The sequence below is a fragment of the Psammomys obesus genome, unplaced genomic scaffold (genome assembly GCF_907164565.1).
Source record: "Psammomys obesus unplaced genomic scaffold, mPsaObe1.curated_primary_1811, whole genome shotgun sequence".
NCBI classification, from domain to species: Eukaryota; Metazoa; Chordata; class Mammalia; order Rodentia; family Muridae; genus Psammomys; species Psammomys obesus.
The window spans coordinates 36,714,582-36,733,239 of record NW_026587216.1 but is presented as its reverse complement, the minus strand read 5'-3'; the positions used below and the strand labels follow the sequence as shown (position 1 = coordinate 36,733,239).

The following is an 18,658-nucleotide window of genomic DNA, read 5'->3' as shown; positions in this document are numbered from 1 at the left end:
TGCTGTAAGAGGTAAATCATAAACTCATATTTGCTTTTTGGCCAATAAATATTGTAGCCTTTATTTAAAGTAAAGCATCTTAATTATACAAACAACAATTGATAAATGTTGCATTCTCAAAATAAGCTATGACTACCTGGAAGATGAGTACCAGGCAGCTTTATTTTTGATGATGGTAGGTAGGTACCATGTCACGGTCCATACAAAACACTCATACTTTTGTAAACACAAAGAAGTCAAGCAAGAAAACTATTCAAGTCAGTTTTCACCCTTTTAGATTGGTGGCTATATGTTTCTAGAAAACGATTTTAATAATTTTTCCCAAATGTTAACAACCACTACGATGGTGAAATCTTTCTGCCTGTTTTGCTCTACATCATTCTCTACAACTTTGACAGATGTGTTTGCTTCTCCTTTTTCAAGCACAATGTTAGCTGCCGTACCTGAGTCTAAACGTTATGTCATCACACAAGGGACAGACCTTCGGCTTATTGAGTATTGCAGCTCTCTGCTTGTTCTGGAACCTCTTCTGATACTGTGGACTTAGTTCAAGGCCAGGTAATACTATTTTTCTTTTTCTAATAGGAGGACAAATAGTTAGTTGTTTGCTTTGGTCACCTAAGTTCAAGTTATTGGATCATGGTCCTATGCATATAAAAAGCCTCGTTGGAGCCACTGTTGGGAGACAGCCTTACCTTGCTAACTGAGCACTAACTCTCTCCTTGCGAGCTTTTCCTGCATTAACAAAATGACAATTTCTTTGATTTGGGGGATTGCTGTGGCAGTGTGTTACTGCATGTGGCTCGTCTTTGGAACAAGGAGAAGGTATGGAAAAAAAAATTTTTATTTGTCTTTTAACTTATCTGCAGTCTTATTTACCTCTACCATTACACAGTTCAAAAAACTGATACATTAATATTTTCTATTTAAAATTTAAAGACATACTTCTTTGATTAAATCTGACAAGATGTAGACATTTTTTCTTTGACTATCCACACCAATGGTAATGCAGATCTTGTTAGACATAAGTAAAAATTTATAAGTTACTGATGCATGTTTGTGTATGTGTGCACAGAACAAAGCTGGGAAGGGTGCATTTGGGAAGAGTGAGATGTGGAAGGGTTCTTTATGTGACATGAACTAAACAGATGCTCTGCCTAAGCCTCTGTTCATTTGGGTTTTCTGCAGACTCCATCCAAGCCTGGATGAGAGCACCGAGTCTGCGTCTGTCTGTCTCCAACTTTTCTTCCCAATGTTAATCAGCTGGGGAACTGGGAAGCTTTGTTGCCTGCACGTGACACCAATTTTATTGGTTAAAAAAATTTTGGGGGCAGGACATTTAAATATTGTCTGTTACATCAACATCAAAATACGAGGATACCCTTGGCATATCTTCAGCTGGGTAGACTACCGTCTTTTGTCTTATTTTATAAAGTTTCTTTGCCCTTTGAGTTATTTTTAATTCATGCCTGATAGTTTCCAGTTTTCATTAAATAGCTCATTTCCATTCTAAGAAAGAAAAAAAAATCAATTATATTCAGTTATTCTCACAAGAAGTTAAATAGTTTATGCTGGGAAATAAATAAGCTTAGAATTTCTAATAGACCATTTAAGAGAGAGTAAAAGAGCATTGAATTATAGTTGATGATCTGCCAATCTTTACCTAACAAAATTTTACTTCATAGCGATCTGATTCTTCAAGAAAGATTCCTGTCCTCTTCAATTATCATTGCAGGATAATGATGTCCTTTTTTCAGAGTTGGGAATCAAATGGAGCGTTTCACACATGTTAGGCAAGAGTTCCACCATTGACCCATACCTCCAGCCCTGAAGTGCCAATATTTTTAAACTATGTAGACTTTTACAACTTCAGTCCTGAAGTCCTTTCTGTTATTTGATGTTTCACATATTCAAAGAAAAGGAACAAATGAAACATTTTAGGCATCTGGGAGAATGATTCTTAGAACAAGTCGAGGCATTAAATGATAGTTTCATTTCTACACAGAAAGCCAGAATCCTGGTGGCTATGTTGACACTTTTAGCCCTGTCACTGGGAAAAGCAATCAGCTATAGGCATAAAAAACAATTTAATGAATTCTTGCCCAACATATGTATATATGGTGGAAGACAGACTGATGGATGGGTTGCAGGATGAACTGATGAGTAGGCAGATTTAGTAATCATCTTCAATATCTTAGCAGGCTAAAAACAAATCCAAGTTTTTATTAAAAGAGCGGGATAACCATCATAAAAAGAAGTATTTGTGAACTGTAGTCATGAAGCTTGAAGTAAGTGATAGAAATGTGTGAAAAGCTGGCCTAAATAAAAACACTTGGTATGCAATTTTCCAAACCTCTCAAATCTGTGTCTTACAGGAAAGTTGGTGAACCTCCTTTGGATAATGGGTTGATTCCGTACCTTGGCTGTGCTCTGAAATTTGGATCCAACCCTCTAGAGTTCCTGAGAGCAAAGCAAAGGAAGCATGGTCCTGTTTTTACCTGCAAACTAATGGGAAAATATGTCCACTTCGTCACAGACTTGTTGTCATACCATAAGGTGTTACGTCATGGGAAATATTTGGACTGGAAGAAATTTAATTACACTACTTCTGCAAAGGTAACTAATTTCTACAGACGCTGTTTGTCTCCTAGACTGTTGATGTATCAGCCTATCTAGCTGCTCCAGTGTTATTAAATTGCAGGATAGAGGTAACATCACAGGAGAAAATCCCTTAGTGCAGAATGTTAAACATTGAAGGTATATGTCAATTTGTCATTGATGATGACCAAGGAAGAATTAAGCCTTTTGTGACTTACAGAGACAGATCACACACTGTGAATAATCCGGTACAGATCCATAACCTCAGTGGCATCTGCACAACACTCAGAGGAGAGTGCTGGCAAGTATAGCACTCAACACATCCATCGCCATGTCCATCCACACAAATGTTTCATTCTTTAGGAAGTAAGGTGTACATTTAAGCAAAATTCAGATGTCACTAAGAATCTCTATTCTAGAGAAAACAATACTTACTGAACTTTTGCAGAGAGTATTAGCATTGTCTCTGTCATTAAGTAGATTGAAGTCTGGTTATAGTGCATCTACAGAGAATGTAAAGGCAAAATAGGGCAACACCAAAAGATGATACCCGGTCCAGGAAAGTTCCATTAAAAAGCTGGGATTTAAACTTGTCTTTGTTCTGCCTTTGGAAAGCGCTATGAAATCACACGTGGGAAGGCCAGACAAAGAAATATGAATATATTTAATCTGTCTTCCAGCCATTTCCTACCACTCGCTAGCTCAGGTTTAGCCTCTCCCCCTTTCATGGATTTTATTTTCTGCCAGGTGTTTGGACACAGAAGCATTGACCCAAACGATGGAAATACCACAGAAAACATAAACAGCACTTTTAACAAAACCCTCCGAGGAAATGCTTTGTGTTCACTCTCTGAAGCCATGATGCAAAACCTCCAATCTGTCATGAGGCCCCCTGGCCTTTCTCAATCAAAGAGTGCTGCCTGGGTCACGGAAGGGATGTATGCCTTCTGCTCCCGAGTGATGTTTGAAGCCGGGTATCTAACGCTGTTTGGCAGAGATGTTTCAAAGGCAGACGACACACAAAGAGCGCTTATTCTAAACAACCTGGACAACTTCAATCAATTCGACCAAGTCTTTCCGGCGCTGGTGGCAGGCCTCCCTATTTACTTGTTCAAGACCGCGTACACAGCCCGCGAAAAGCTGGCTGAGGACTTGAAGCAGCAGAACCTCTCTGTGAGGGATCAAGTCTCTGAACTGATCAGTCTGCGCATGTTTTTCAATGATACTCTCTCCATCTTTGACGACACAGAGAAGGCCAAGACCCACCTTGCTATCCTTTGGGCAGCTCAAGCAAACACCATTCCCGCAACCTTCTGGAGCTTATTTCAAATGATCAGGTGACTAGCAATTTAAGTTGTTTATTCCTCATAGTGACAGAAACTACAATTTTTACCTCAAAAACCTTTCTGTGCCATCAATCAAGAAAGTGCTCCCCAAGGCCTGGGTCTAACACGTGCATTTTGTAACAGACCCATCTGAGGGTGACCCAGAGCCACGGAACTCAGATGGCCTGGCAAGCCATCAAAACAGCTCCCCTGGCCCAGTCTCGTTCATCGATTGCCCCCTAGTGTTCCTCTTAAGGTCGTATTAAATCCATGGCTTCAGTCTTCCTCAGGATAAAAACATTTTCTCTCTCTCTCTCTTTGTTGTTGTTGTGTTGTTAAAGGCTTTACTTTTTAATTTAATTTAATTTAATTTAATTTATGTATTTATTTATTACAATTTTGTTCACTTTGTATCCCGCTGCAACTCCCTCCCTCCTCTCCTCCCAATCCCACCCATCTTCCCACTTCCCCTATGCCCTATCCCTAGTCCCCTGAAAGGAAGCCCATTGGCTGCTCAGTTTCCAAGTGGGTTCTCTAGTAAGGGGAACGGGGACTGTCTCTGACATGAACTTAGTGGCTGGCTCTTTGATCACCTCCCCCTGGGGGGTGCAACCTTGCCAGGCCACAGAGGAAGATGATGCAGCCAGTCCTGTTGAGACCTGATAAGCTAGGATCAGATAGAAGGGGATAAAAACATTTTCAATGATGACTGACCTCCAGCTGTGATAAGGGTGGTGGCCAAACCTTACTCATTTGAGTGTTCCTGCTTTCCTGCTATCTCACAGATTTACGGCAAAGTTGCACCCATCAATTTCATATCCTATATGAACTGCAGCCATATTTTAGGTTACACTAACTACTTGTTAGTCAAACACTTCTGAGACTCAGGTCACTGTAATAAGGTAACGGAGATTTCAAACTCAGCCTCCAAGCAAATCGAGTATCCTTTATCTCACCATTCAAAAATAATAAGTGTAAACACCATTCTGAAGCCATGGTATGAATTTTAACAGCAAATTTGAGTTCCTACTTGGGAATTAACCAATACCCTGTAATTGCATGCTGGATGAAATGTCCCTTCTAAATTACTATGTTCATCATGTGACTGCCTATCCCTCATTGAAATCATTGGTTTATACCAATCTGACCAAAGCTTTGATTTTACATAGCAAAGCCTCTTTAATGGCCCTTCGTGAATTCGAGGACTCGAATCCAGTTCAGAACACAGTGCAAATAAATGGCAACGCCTTGGTGCTAATCCCTGGCACCATGACCTCTCCCCCTTGCATGCTTCCTGGTACCATAGCCACCTCATTAAAAGACATGGATAACTCTTGTTTACTTGCAGACCTCGGAATAAGAATTTTTTCCATATGTCTCTTTTGGTAGGAATCCTGAAGCAATGAGAGCAGCCTCTGAAGAAGTGAATAGAGTATTGCAGTGTGCTGGACAAAAGCTCGGCTCTGGAGGGAATGCCATTCATTTGGATCAAAAGCAGCTGAAGAACTTGCCGGTGTTAGGTGAGATCCCTACGCTACCCCTCATTTACCGTGTCACCAGTAACAGTGACCAACATACAGTGTACCATGTTCTGGATTTTATGCCAAGTACTCTGCACCCCCAAAACAACCTGGTAACTTGATCAGAAGATGGAGCAGTGGCAGCATTGGCATAGGGCTATTGATACCCAGCCACTCCACGTCCTTTGCCCCCTTGTTAGTCCATCAGAGCCACTAACCTTAGGGATAAAGGAAGCATGCAGCTAACATGAGCAAGGGACCATCACAAAGGCGTAATGGGTTGGGTGGTGGGAGTGTGGCTTATCTTACCTTGTTTCTATAATTTTTAGAATACAGAAGTGCCACATGTTTATAGTAAGACCCTTTACAAGCTCTCTTCCATAAAGAACAGAATCTGACATGTGCTTTGAGAGCAATTTAACTGATTGGAAGTGAAAGAAGTCTGGTTGAAGGCCTCTGGCTTCTGTTACACTATCAATACTGGCCTCAAACCAGACTACAATGAACATTTGCAAGAAAAGTTGTTTGAGCAAAAGGGTATTCTATGTGATGCACCATGACACACCTCAGCTTTCATGGGGATATTTTTATTTTTTGTTTTTTATTTGCGGGGCAGGGAGGTTACAAGGTGAAGTGTATATATTGAGGGATGGGGTGATAAGTGGGATTGGGATGCATGATATGAAATTCACGAAGAGTCAGTGAAAAGTTTTTAAAAAGTGACAGAAATCTAGATCCAGGGCTGTCTGATGTGGGAGATATAGACACGTCGCATTACTTTTGACACCTTCTTGCTCTCATTTGTAAAGAAAGGGCTAATCATTTATGATTGCGCATACAATCCTGTCATGAACCCTAGGAACAAGGCAGTTGTAGGTTAGAGTTGGAAGGCCAGCCTGGATCTCTCCTAGACTTCAGCTATTCTGAGTTTTATTTCTTTGCTCCCTGACTTTACCTAGAAGCAGAACAGCATTACACACCATCAGATAATTACAGCTGAAAGTGAGGTTTCCTAAAGGCTGGATTCACGAAATGCCTCGAGAGACATTTCTCTATCAGTATGTTTAATTTCAAAAGTGGTCAATAGTAAGTCACACAAAATTGATTACTAGTTTTTCCAATTTTGTTAGCTGCATAGTATTCCACAGAAATAATACTAATGTTCTGTTAAATGATGGCGATCTACTTAGTCTCTAAGGACAGTGAAGAATATTAAATCAGACCAAAATATTATTAACTCAGATCAATGGTTCTCAGTCTTCCTAATACTGTGACACTTCATGCTATGGTGACCCCCCAACCATAAAACTATTTTCATTTTTGCTTCACCACTGTAATTTTGCTACTATTATGTATTGTAATGTAAATATATGTGGGTTTTTTTTTTTTTGAGGTCTTCAGGCAACCCCTGTGAAAGTTTTGTTTGACCCCAAAGTGGTCACAACCCACAAGTTGAGAAGCACAGACTTAGATGATCAGATTTAAAATGTTTCGGAACGGCAGAGTCACCAAGAACAGTAGCAGCCGTGGGAAGCTTTCATCTGTTAGCTTTGCATTTTCTCATTGTGTGTATTGGCTGTCAGAACTGTTTCGGGCCTTATGTTATGTAGCTGTCAGATGCATAAATTCAGGGCTGGAGAGAGGGTTCCGTGGTTAAAAGCACTTGCTGCTTTTGCAGCGGACTCAGGTTTAGCTCCTAGCACCATATGGTGGCTCACAACCATCCATAATTTCAGTTCCAGAGGATCTGATGCCTTCTTCTGATGTCTACAAACACTAGCTAGACAGGTGCACAGTGCACACGCATACATACAGGCAAAACACCCATAAACATAAGCATAAATGACTCGAAAATATTTTAATGTGTAAATTATTCTCCCCCCCCTACAGCCATTTTCTTTCCCTCCACCTTTCTTTCTTCCTTCCTCTCTTACTTCTTTTATTTTAAAATATTTAGATAGCATCATCAAGGAGGCTCTGAGGCTTTCCAGTGCATCCTTGAATATTCGGACCGCTAAGGAGGATTTCACTCTACACCTTGAGGATGGTTCTTATAACATCCGAAAAGATGACATCATAGCTCTTTATCCACAGTTAATGCATCTGGATCCTGAAATCTACCCAGACCCTTTGGTAAGTTTCTGTTCATCAAAGTTCAGTGTTGAGGTGATATTCACCCAGGTCTAAATAAGGGATGGATTTGCAATTACATCTTTGATTTGCTCCTTGGAACCGTAGGTATTGTCTCCTTTTATTATAGCAAATATTCATATGTTTGGAAATTTTGAATACAGGCAAGAGTGTTGAAGTTTTAGTCCTGCTATTTTTCATTTCATAGATTCTGCTACATTCTGCTTTCTTTTTAAACTTTAATTAATTAATTAATTAATTAATTTTTTACAATTTATTCACTTCATATCCTGATTGTAATCCCATCCCTCATCTCCTCCCAATCCCACACTCCCTCCCTCTCTGCCCACCCCCCTCCCCTAGTCCACTGAAATGGAGAGTCCTCTTCCCCTACCATTTGACCCTATCCTATTAAGTCTCATCAGGACTTCCTGGGTCCTCTTCCTTTGTGTTCTGGTAAGGCCACCCCACCAGGGGGAAGTTAGCAAAGAGCAAGCAACGGAGTTCATATCAGAGAAAATTCCCTGATCCTCTTACTAGGGAACCCACATGGAGACTAAACTGCCTATGGGCTACATCTGAGCAGGGGGTCCTGGTCTTCTCCATGCTTGGTTGATGCATCAGTCTCTGCAGATCCTCCTGGGTCCAGATTCTTTGACTTTGTTGGTCTCCTTGTGGAACTCCTGTCCCCTCTGGGTCTTTTATGCTCTGCTCCTACACTCCTTCTTCCATAAGACTTCCTGTACTCTGCCCGAAGTTTGGCTGTGAGTCTAGGCATCTATCGATGCCTGGTTGGGTGGAGTCTTTCAGAGAGCCTCTGTGATAGACTCTAGTCCTGTTCCCTGTACCCTTCTCCATTGCTGGGAGTGCAAGCTTGTAAACCACTTTGGAAATCAATCTTGTGCTTTCTCAGAAAATTGGGAACAGTGCTACCTCAAGACCCAGCTATACCACTCTTGGGCATATACCCGAAAGATACTGCACCATGCAACAAAGACATTTGCTCAACTATATTCATAGCACCTTTACTCATAATAGTCAGAATCTGGAAACAACCCAGATGTCCCTCAATGGAAGGATGGTTACAGAAATTGTGGTACATATATTATGCTTTCTGTTGTTTTTCCTTAAAAACATACCTTCTCCCAGATCCACACTATTGGAGGGTAATGTATCCTTCTACTTTCTGTTCAGAACCCTTCTTGCTCCTTTGCCTAACTCTGGAACAAGTCCACAGGCAAGACCTAATGCTTCTTGGTCCACCAGCTCTCAATAAGCCCTTTCCAGTGTCACTCTGGTTCAGAGCTGGGTGTGCTAACTTTCGGAGGATGGAGTTATTCGTAGAAAATCACTCCTTGCATCTTCCAGGTTAGCTCATTGGCTTGTTGTATTTTGATTGCAGACTTTTCAGTATGATCGATACCTTGATGAAAATGGGAAGGCAAAGACCGCCTTCTATAAAAACGGAAAGAAGCTATCGTGTTCCTACATGCCCTTTGGATCAGGAGCCACAATGTGTCCTGGAAGACTATTTGCTGTCCAAGAAATCAAGCAATTTTTGATTCTGATGCTTTCATATTTTGAACTGGAACTTGTGGAGAGTCACATCAAGTGTCCCCCTCTAGACCAGTCCCGGGCAGGTCTAGGAATTTTGCCACCATTAAATGATATTGAGTTTAAATATAAACTAAAACAGTATAATATATGATTGGAAGACAAGTTCACTGGGTGATGTTACTGGACCGCAAAGAGTCATCACTAAACAGGCCTTTGTGGAAAATGGTCGCTGATGTTCCCTAGGGAAGGGTTGTATCAGTGACAAGAACTGGCTCCCAAAGGTCCCCACCCTTTCTTCTTACTTCCTAAGTTCCCGGGTGTCCCAGGGACCGAGTCATCACTTTCAGTCACAATGTCTTTTGTTTTTATTTTCAAAATGAAGATATTCTAATTGGCAGGATTTTTTTTCCTAAGGAAATTGCTTCATTTTTTTTTTAATGAAAACTACTGATTAATCGTGAAAAGGCTTCAAATTCATGTTTTAGTGAAATGATTTTTTCACTAGTGAAGTTCTTCAGGTGTGAACATATATTTTGAAAAGATTTTAAAATATCATATTATGCTTTGCCTAAGGGAAAAGGAAAATATTGTTCATCTTTTTCTATGTCTAGTGGTGAGAGCTTTGGAAATGATGCTACTCTTCTGGAAACATTATGGGGAGTTTTGACACATTCCTGTTACATTTTAATTCATCATTGCTGGATATTCTCATTCCAATTTTTAGCTATATCATTCCCCCTCCCCTTTTCATTCATACCAATGAGAAGAGTATTTTTCAGAGATTAAAAAGACACCTCTCAGAACCTCATTCCTTAGGCTCTTAAGCCTTTAATTCCATGAAACAGAGGCAGGCAGATCTCTGTGAATTTCAAGCTAGTCTGGTCCATGTAGTGAGCTCCAGGGAAGGAAGGGCTATAGAATGAGACCCTGTCTCAAGAAAAGGTCAATTTTTAGTCATAGTTGATTTTGAATCAACAAAGGAGAGAAATTTAAAATAAGAGCTCTGAGGAAATGGCCATTAAAAAACAAACAAAAACAAACAAACAAAAACTTTAGCTATGTAGTATGTGGAGTCACTAAGTGTAATTTGACATTATGTGTTCTCTAAAATTTTTTTATGTTGTATCCCTAAATGCCTTGTAGATGAAGAACAATAATTAAAACCTAAACAACAGTGTTTAAATACTGAGTGCAATAATGCTTTGAAAATGTGCTTTAGGGGAGTTATTAGCTGTGCCATTTTTACTGATAACATATTTATATGTAAATTATATTTATCTTTTTTCTTGTACTGTGAATATAAAAATATTGTAACATTTACTAATTTTTAAATTACCCACCTTTCAGAAATGAACATATGAATGTTTGTGTTTTAAAATTTGAAACAGAACTCCAATAATTCTGTTTGCTCCAATAATTCTGATATGCTCCAATAATTTTATCTTATTTATTTAAAATATTCATATTTTTAAGAAACCCAAAATATTCAAAATAATCTTTCACTCAAGAGACTCCCTAAGATTACAGAAAATTCAGTAAAATGTTTTTGTCTGTGGAGACTGAAGCAGAGTCTACTGGATGCTAGGCGGGTGTCCAATCAGGAACTCTATCTCCCGATTTTTATAGTTTCCCGAAACTATAAAAACCTTACTGCTAAACATTATCATGGAGTTATTATCTAAGCAGGATACTTTTCTTTTCTATTTCACAGCAACCTAGGCTGGATGTAACGCTCCACACAGCTTGAGCAAACTTTGAACTCACTGTACTTCTGCCTTCCTCTTTTGAGGAAATTATTTTACAAATCAAGAAAAGTAAATTGTTTAGATGAAGTACAAGGGTAAAACATTCTGTTATATACTAATCTGTACTGGTGTGAATTTCTAATGTGTTTTTTGAATGAGTTTTATAACTCTCTGAATTGAATGCATCCATAAACTTTTCCATGGCTTTTTAAAAGTGTATTTTTCATACACAGAATAAAGGGTTTCATGACGATTTCTTGTGTTCATGTCTTTATTCTTGTGCAGTGATGGTTGGCAATTGATAGCCCATGGACCAAAGTTACTGCTCAAAGTTTTCTGCACCTTAAATGTTAAGAATAGCTTTTACAACTTAAATGCTTAGGGGAAAAAAAGCACATGACTATGTTGTGTCATATGTGAAGTATATGAAAACCACACTGGCACACCCATAGGTAAATTTTTACTGAGATGCCATACGCCTCATTCTTTGCATTATGTCTATGATTGTGCTTTTTGGTGTAGGTATGTGTGTGTGTGTGAGTACATGAACACACCTGTGCAAGTGCGTGGAGGCCAGGTTATGTGGAGTGCGTTCCTCCGTTGCTCTCTATCTTCTACAATGAGGCAGGCTCTCTCCCTTGAGCCAGAGTTACCAGCCACCTTGCCCCAGTGCCGCTGTCTTTCTCTTTTGAGTTGCAGGTCACCCCAGTGCCTGCATGTCCTTTGGTCTTCCCACTCTCACAGCAAGTGCTTTACCTGTGAGGCCCAGTGTGGCTTCTTGCTATGTAATTGAAAAGCCAAGATGGTGCCTGCAGCAGAGACCAGCGGGACACAGAGCTCAACATTTCAAAAGTCAATTCCTTTACAGAACAACAACAACAACAAAAGACAAATCCTCCAAAGTATTTGCCGGTTCTAACTGCATAACAAAACCCTGGATGTTATTATTAATTGATACTTAAACTAAACGGACTGCTGTCTGGAAAAATTTAAAGCACATGAGGGAACTCATTTAAAAAGCTGTGGATGTAATTTTATCTGAAATAATCTTAATTTAGGAATTAATTAAAGACTACACCACTCAATTTAGAAAGACTTTTATTTGAAAACGGTACCTACATTAAAATAACGATGCTGTACATTGTATATGTATGTATTAAACTATCATAATAAAATCTGTTTCATACCAATGGAATATAATCAATGAGGCTGGAAACAACCCAGATGTCCCTCAATGGAGGAATGGATACAGAAATTGTGGAACATATACACAATGGAATATTACTCAGCAATAAAAATTAAAAACAACAACAACAACAACAACAAGGATATCATGAAATTTGCAGGTAAATTGTGGAAACTGGAAAAGATCATCCTGAGTGAGCTATCCCAGAAGCAGAAAGACACACAGAGCATACACTCACTCATACAGACATAGAATATAGGATATTTTTGAAGAAAGAGGGCAAATGTTTCTACCAGAACCATGGTCGTGGAAAAGTGTCCACTATGAAGAGTCAGGCATCTGTCTGGTTTTAAGTGTCTTTGCTTGCACACTTTTTTGGAGGCATTGCTAACAATACCAGTTTCCCATTGAATATATTTCACAGCCCACAGAGGCTCCTATTCATATCATACACATGTTAAACAGTGAAGACCAGGACAGGATCAACAAATGATTTGTTTTGGACTGTTTTTCTTTTTAGTCCAAGCTCCATCAAGTACAGCACTGTTTGGTGGCATTACTAGGAAACCTTTTGCTTCTTTTTATTGATCTCCCATCCTAGTAAAATATTGGGAAAGAGTTACACACAGAAATGAGCACGCAGCTGGCAGGTGCCAATAACACCTGACAAGGTTGGTTCACTACTGAAAGTTGGTGGACACACAGAGGGCTTTGCACTGTGTGAAGATTGGTGAGGGATCTGGGGTGAGAGAGAGAGAGAGAGAGAGAGAGAGAGAGAGAGAGAGAGAGAGAGAAGAGGAGGAGGGAGAAGAAGAAGGCTGGAACATCATTGTTATAAGATGAGATGTGGAGTCAAGGCCACTGGAAGTTGGACAGAGTCCTTTCTCCATACAGCCAGTCCATTTGTTCTCTACTTTGTCGTAAGAAATTTCAGAAAAGTTCAACTTCCTGGAGTTCCAGGCCCACTTTCTGTTTATCATAAAGCTTTTGTTTAAGGGTGTTCTGATATAACCTATTTGCTGTACAGTTTTCTAGAGCTAGGTGAAGGTTTGGAGTATTGTTCACTATGCAATCTCCTTTTATTATAAATAGTTCAAGTCTGTTCCTTATAGTAAAGATTATTACTGAAAGAACAGCATGAGGACCCGCTTCAGCTTAGTTCTTTTCACAGACCACCATGTGCTCTGAGGAGTTTCTCATGAGCACAGGTTTTGAGGCCAAGAACACATTCTCTTAAACAAACCTCACTGTAAATGGGGCTTACATTCCCAGCATAAGCAGACGCCAAAATGCCCATTACGCTGAGAGTGGGAAGTACAGCATGGCAGGGGCATGTGAGAAGGGGGAAGGTCATAGAGACAGACAAGAAGCCAAAGAGCTTCGGGTTCAGGCTTGCCCTTTTAGCTCCAGATAATCCGCTGAAATTAGTCCCGTTTCTCATCACAGTGACAGACTACTGACAGATTCAACTCAACAGAGGAGGATTTATTTTGGCTCAAGGTTCAGCAGGACACAGTCCATCCAGGAAGGTAAAGCAAAGCAGATGGGGCAGACGGGGCAGCTTAAGTGTCTGGGTCTCTGGGAATAGGAGCTTACAGCTTCTACATGTTACAAATCAGGAAGCAGTAGGTTGGACTGGAAGTAAGACCACAGTATAACCTCAAAGCCTGTTCACCAGTGACCTGCTTTTTCCTGTTAAGTCCCACCTCCGAAAGGTTTCACAATCTCCCAGAATAGTGCTGCCAGCTAGGAACTGAATATTCAAACACATAAACATATCACCTGCATTAATCCCTTTCAATGCTCCCAGTTGCCAAATCATCTTTCACTAGACTCCATTGCTCACCCAATGCCACAGGATGGACCAAGCTTCTTGAACTTTTGGGGAACAAACTACATTTGTGTCATAATTCCATTTGTGGTGGTTTGAATGAAAATGGCTCCCATAGGCCCACAGATAGTGACACTGTTAGGAGGTGTGGCCTTTTTGGAGTAGGTGTGGCCTTGTTGGAGGAAGTGTGTCACTGGGCTCTGAGGTTTCAGAAGCTCAAGCCAGGCCCAGTGCTGTCCTCTTCCTGCTGAGTGCTGACCAGAAGTAGAACTCTCAGCTCTTCTCCAGCCTCATGTCTGCCTGTATGAGCATACTTCTCACCATGCTTCCCATCATGAAGCTAATGGACTAAACCTTTGAATAGTAAGCCAGCCCCAATTAAATATTTTCCTTTTTAAGAGTCTCCCATGGTCATGGTGTTCCTTCACAGTCATAAAAAAAACTGACTAAGACAACATTAAAGAAGGATTTTGTTGCCAGGTGTGGTGGAGCACACCTTTGATCCCAGCACCCAACGAGGCCGAGGCAGGGAGATCGATGTAGAGTTAGGTCTGTCAAAGTGAGTCCAAGACAGCCAAAGCTACAGAGAGAAACCCTATCTCAAAAGAAAAAAAACAAACAAAACCCAAACAAAAACAAACAAGAAAAACAAACGAACCAGACAAAGAGAACAATTCTGTCTGAATGGGAGTATAAAGGAGAGAGTCTAGTCTAATAGGGTTAATTCCTATATGGCAGACAGAGACATCAGGGAGGTCTGCTCAAGGAGAAAGTTCACGTGATGATACAGGGAGGCCTTAGGAAAAGTTACCCTGCTTCCAACTGAAGACTCAGACACTTGGCCCGAGGACAAGAGAAGAAAAGTACCTGTGGTGCCAGCCCTGGCTGTGGTGCTTTGCTCTGGTGGCACTAGAAGACTTGCACTGTGTTGTTGTAGGCTCATGTTCTTTAAAGCATCTCAGCACTTTGTACTGGACATCTCACGTTTGGTCAGACAACCGAATGAAGGTAAATAAGTCAGTAAGCTGGAAACAAAAGAGAGGTAGCTTTGTACTTCTTGATTTTCTCAGCTACAAAAATAAGTGATGCTCCATCTATGTAACCTGGAGATTTTAATTCTAAACTCCCTCTCCTTCAGGAAGCAGTGTACCCTTTGAATCCTGAGCCCAAATAATCATGGACCTCTCCTTTAGATTGTATGTGGTATTCTGGGGTTAGCTTTTCTGAGAATGGGCTGTCACGAGGCTAGCAAAGCCTTGACACTCTCTGCCTTGCTGTCAGGCCCTCTGATCTCTCCAGCATGCTCAGACCATCCTGTCACCTGCTATGACCTTCTGCATTGCGGAACAATGGAACCACCTGATCCTGGACTTTCAGTCTCCATAACTATGAGAGACATAGACAATTTCTCTTTACAAATTTTCCAATTTCAAATTTATTGTAAGAAGAATGGAAATGAACCTATACAAAAGCCCAGTCTCCACATATGACCATTTTCCTCTGATAATTCATTGTACACACTTCTTCTTCAAATCTTTGCAACAATCTCATAAGCAGTTGATCTGACTCTCTTACTCTTCAGATAACCAACGGTTTCTTCATGCCATGTTCCAGAGGCTCTGATTTCAAAGCAAGCTAAGCAGTGGATTAGTTGGGTGGTGTCCTGGTTGCTAAGCTGTGAGTGATCACAGGAAACACTGAAATGCAATGCAGTGGAGAAAATAATGCTTTCCCAAATTCTTTTTAGGGATAGTAGAGCAGCTCTTTTATATGGGAGCAGGGAGTAAGAATGGGACTTCCAAGAAGAATATTCCAGTAATTGCTGAGATCTGTTACATTGTTTTCTAACAACAACAACAACAAAAAGTGTGCTACTACAAGACCTGGCTGATGTGCTCAGGAATGGATAGGAGAGGAATCTTCATCAGTCAAGTGTTTAGTCCTGTCTTAGGCATGTACCGAATAGGCTGACTTAGCCTGGCTACCATTTTTTCCTGAGTCAAAATGGATTGTTTACATTCACGGCACTTGGTGAAAAAGCTAAATTAGTTGGAACTGGAGATAAAATCAGGAGCATACTTTATAGGACTCATTCTGATCAGGTCCTAGACACATACAAATATGTGGGAAGAAAACCTCCTTCTTTTAGAGATGCATTGGTACATTGTACTTGAGCTTTATTTATTTATTTATTTATTTCATATTTCTTTTTTTTATTAATTACACTTTATTCATTTTGTATCCCCCATAAGCCCCTCCCTCCTCCCCTCCCGATCCCACCCTCCCTCCCCTTTCTGCATGCATGCCAGTCCCCAAGTCCACTGATAGGGGAGGTTCTCCTCTTCTTTCTGATCTTAGTCTATCAGTTCTCATCAAAAGTGACTGCATTGTCCTCTACTGTGGCCTGGTAAGGCTGCTCCCCCCTCAGGGGGAAGTGATCAACGAGCAGGCCAATCAGATTATGTCAGAGGCAGTCCCTCTTCCCATTACTATGTAACCCACTTGGACACTGAACTGCCATGGGCTACACCTGTGCAGGGGTTCCAGGTCATCTCCACGAATAGTCCTTGGTTGGAGTATGATTTTCTGGGAAGTTCCCTGTGTTCAAATTATCTTGTTCTGTTGCTCTCCTTGTGTAGTTCCCGTCCCCTCCAGCTCTTACTATTTCCCACTTCTTACATAAAGTTCCATTCACTCTGCCCATCAGTTGGCCATCAGGCTCAGCATCTGCTTTAACAGTCTATACTGCAGAAGCTTTCAGAGGCCCTCTGTGGCAGGTTTCAAGGTTGTTTCCTGTTTTCTTCTGGCTTTCAGAGGCCCTCTGTAGCAGGTTCCGAGGTTGTTTCCTATTTTCTTTTTCTTCTGATGTCCATCCTCTTTGCCTTTCAGGATGGGGATTGAACATTTTAGTTAGGGTCCTCTCTTTTGCTTAGTTTGTTTAGATGTACAGATTTTAGTGGGTTTATTCTATGTTGTATGTTTATATGAGTGAGTATATACCATGCGTGTCTTTTTGCTTCTGGGACAACTCACTCAGGATGATCCTTTCCAGGTCCCACCATTTACCTGCAAATTTCATGATTTCCTTATTTTTCATTGCTGAGTAATACTCCATTGTATAGATGTACCACAGTTTCTGCATCCATTCTTCAGTTGAGGGGCATCTGGGTTGTTTCCAGCTTCTGGCTATTACAAATAAAGCTGCTACAAACATGGTTGAGCAAATGTCCTTTTTGTGTACTTGTGCCTCTTTTGGGTATATGCCTAGGAGTGGTATGGCTGAATCTTGAGGAAGCGCTATTCCTAGTTGTCTGAGAAAGCGCCAGATAGATTTCCAGAGTGGTTGTACCAGTTTACATTCCCACCAGCAGTGGAGGAGAGTTCCCCTTTCTCCACAACCTCTCCAGCATGTGCTGTCCCTTGAGATTTTCATCTTGGCCATTCTGATGGGTGTAAGGTGAAATCTCAGGGTTTTTTGATTTGCATTTCCCTAATGGCTAATGAGGTTGAGCATTTCTTTAAGTGCTTCTCTGCCATTCGATATTCTTCTACAGAGAATTCTCTCTTTAGCTCTGTTCCCCATTTTTTAAGTGGATTACTTGGTTAATTGCTTTTCAGCTTGTTTAGTTCTTTATATATATTGGATATGAGTCCTCTGTCAGATAAAGGGTTGGTGATGATTCTTTCCCAATCTGTAGGCAGTCACTTTGTTTTGATGACGGTGTCCTTTGCTTTACAGAAGCTTTTCAATTTCATGAGGTCCCATTTATTGATTGTTGCTCTTAGAGCCTGTGCTGTTGGTGTTTTGTTCAGGAAGTTTTCTCCTGTACCAATGAGTTCTAGGGTATTCCCCACTTTTTTTTCTAGCTGATTTAATGTGTCTGGTTTTATGTTGAGGTCTTTGATCCACTTGGACTTCAGTTTTGTGCAGGGTGATAAGTATGGATCTATTTTCATTTTTCTACATGTAGACATCCAGTTGGACCAGCACCATTTGTTGAAGATGCTATCTTTTTTCCATTGTATGGTTTTGGCATCTTTGTCAAAAATCAGGTGTCCGTAAGTGTGTGGGTTTATTTCTGGGTCTTCTGTTCGATTCCATTGATCCACCATTCTGTTTCTATGCCAGTACCATGCAGTTTTTATAACTGTTGCTTGAGTTTTTGAGTTCTAGGTATGAGCTTGATGAAGGCTCTATAATGTTCAGCTCAGTCAGTATGTTATTTTTTAAAATATTGAAGAAAAGCTCACATATGCAGAAAGCATGAGTAGCCAAGACATTACTGTAGCAGAGTGCTCCAAAACCACCAAGAATCAAACATGACCAACCATGTTCGACGTTTTTGATACTGTGACAAAGTGCCTGATACAAACAAAGGAGGAATGATTTATATTGGTTCAAGATTCCAGATGTTCACTGTCATTTGTTCCATTGGCTCTACTGGCACCGTTGTTCTCTGGCCAGGGTAGAGGCAGAATGCTACGGCAGCAAGAGTGTGTGTGTTAGAATCTGCTCACTGCATGGCAGATAGAAAGTGGAGAAAGAGGAAGGGGCAGGGACCAGAGGAGACTGTATCTAAGCTTAAAGACTAGTTCCAATGACCTACTTACTCCAGCTAATCCCCAAGTCCTAAAGTTCTCATTGGTTCCCTATCAGTACTATCAGCTGGGGAATAAACATTTAAAAACAGGAATAGCTGGGGTAGCTTATGTTCAAAGCATAATACAAATGTAATTTACCGCTCCCCATCGGAGTCCACTTATAG

General features: G+C 40.6%; 1 protein-coding gene across 2 annotated transcripts; it reads left to right on the top strand.

Annotated features, from left to right (window-relative positions):
- Positions 1 to 694: 694 nt before the first annotated feature.
- On the top strand, positions 695 to 11,128 carry LOC129673395 (cytochrome P450 7A1). 2 transcript variants are annotated; one of them, XM_055603152.1, is made up of 6 exons: positions 695 to 825; positions 2,376 to 2,616; positions 3,346 to 3,935; positions 5,313 to 5,443; positions 7,401 to 7,576; positions 10,842 to 11,128. In XM_055603152.1, the coding sequence occupies exons 1-6, from the start codon at positions 749 to 751 to the stop codon at positions 10,875 to 10,877; spliced, it is 1,251 nt and encodes a 416-aa protein (XP_055459127.1). In that variant the 5' UTR covers positions 695 to 748; the 3' UTR covers positions 10,878 to 11,128. The 2 variants fall into 2 exon arrangements, with proteins under 2 accessions (XP_055459127.1, XP_055459126.1); XM_055603151.1 differs by having other exon boundaries at positions 8,976 to 11,128.
- Positions 11,129 to 18,658: the final 7,530 nt, after the last annotated feature.

Bases quoted from the DNA above. Each gene is read 5' to 3' on its own strand.
- LOC129673395 (XM_055603151.1), top strand. From the start codon at position 749: ATGACAATTTCTTTGATTTGGGGGATTGCTGTGGCAGTGTGTTACTGC. The intron at 2,617-3,345 runs GTAACTAATTTC...ATTTTCTGCCAG, and splicing joins ATTACACTACTTCTGCAAAG to GTGTTTGGACACAGAAGCAT. The intron at 5,444-7,400 runs GTGAGATCCCTA...TAAAATATTTAG, and splicing joins GAAGAACTTGCCGGTGTTAG to ATAGCATCATCAAGGAGGCT.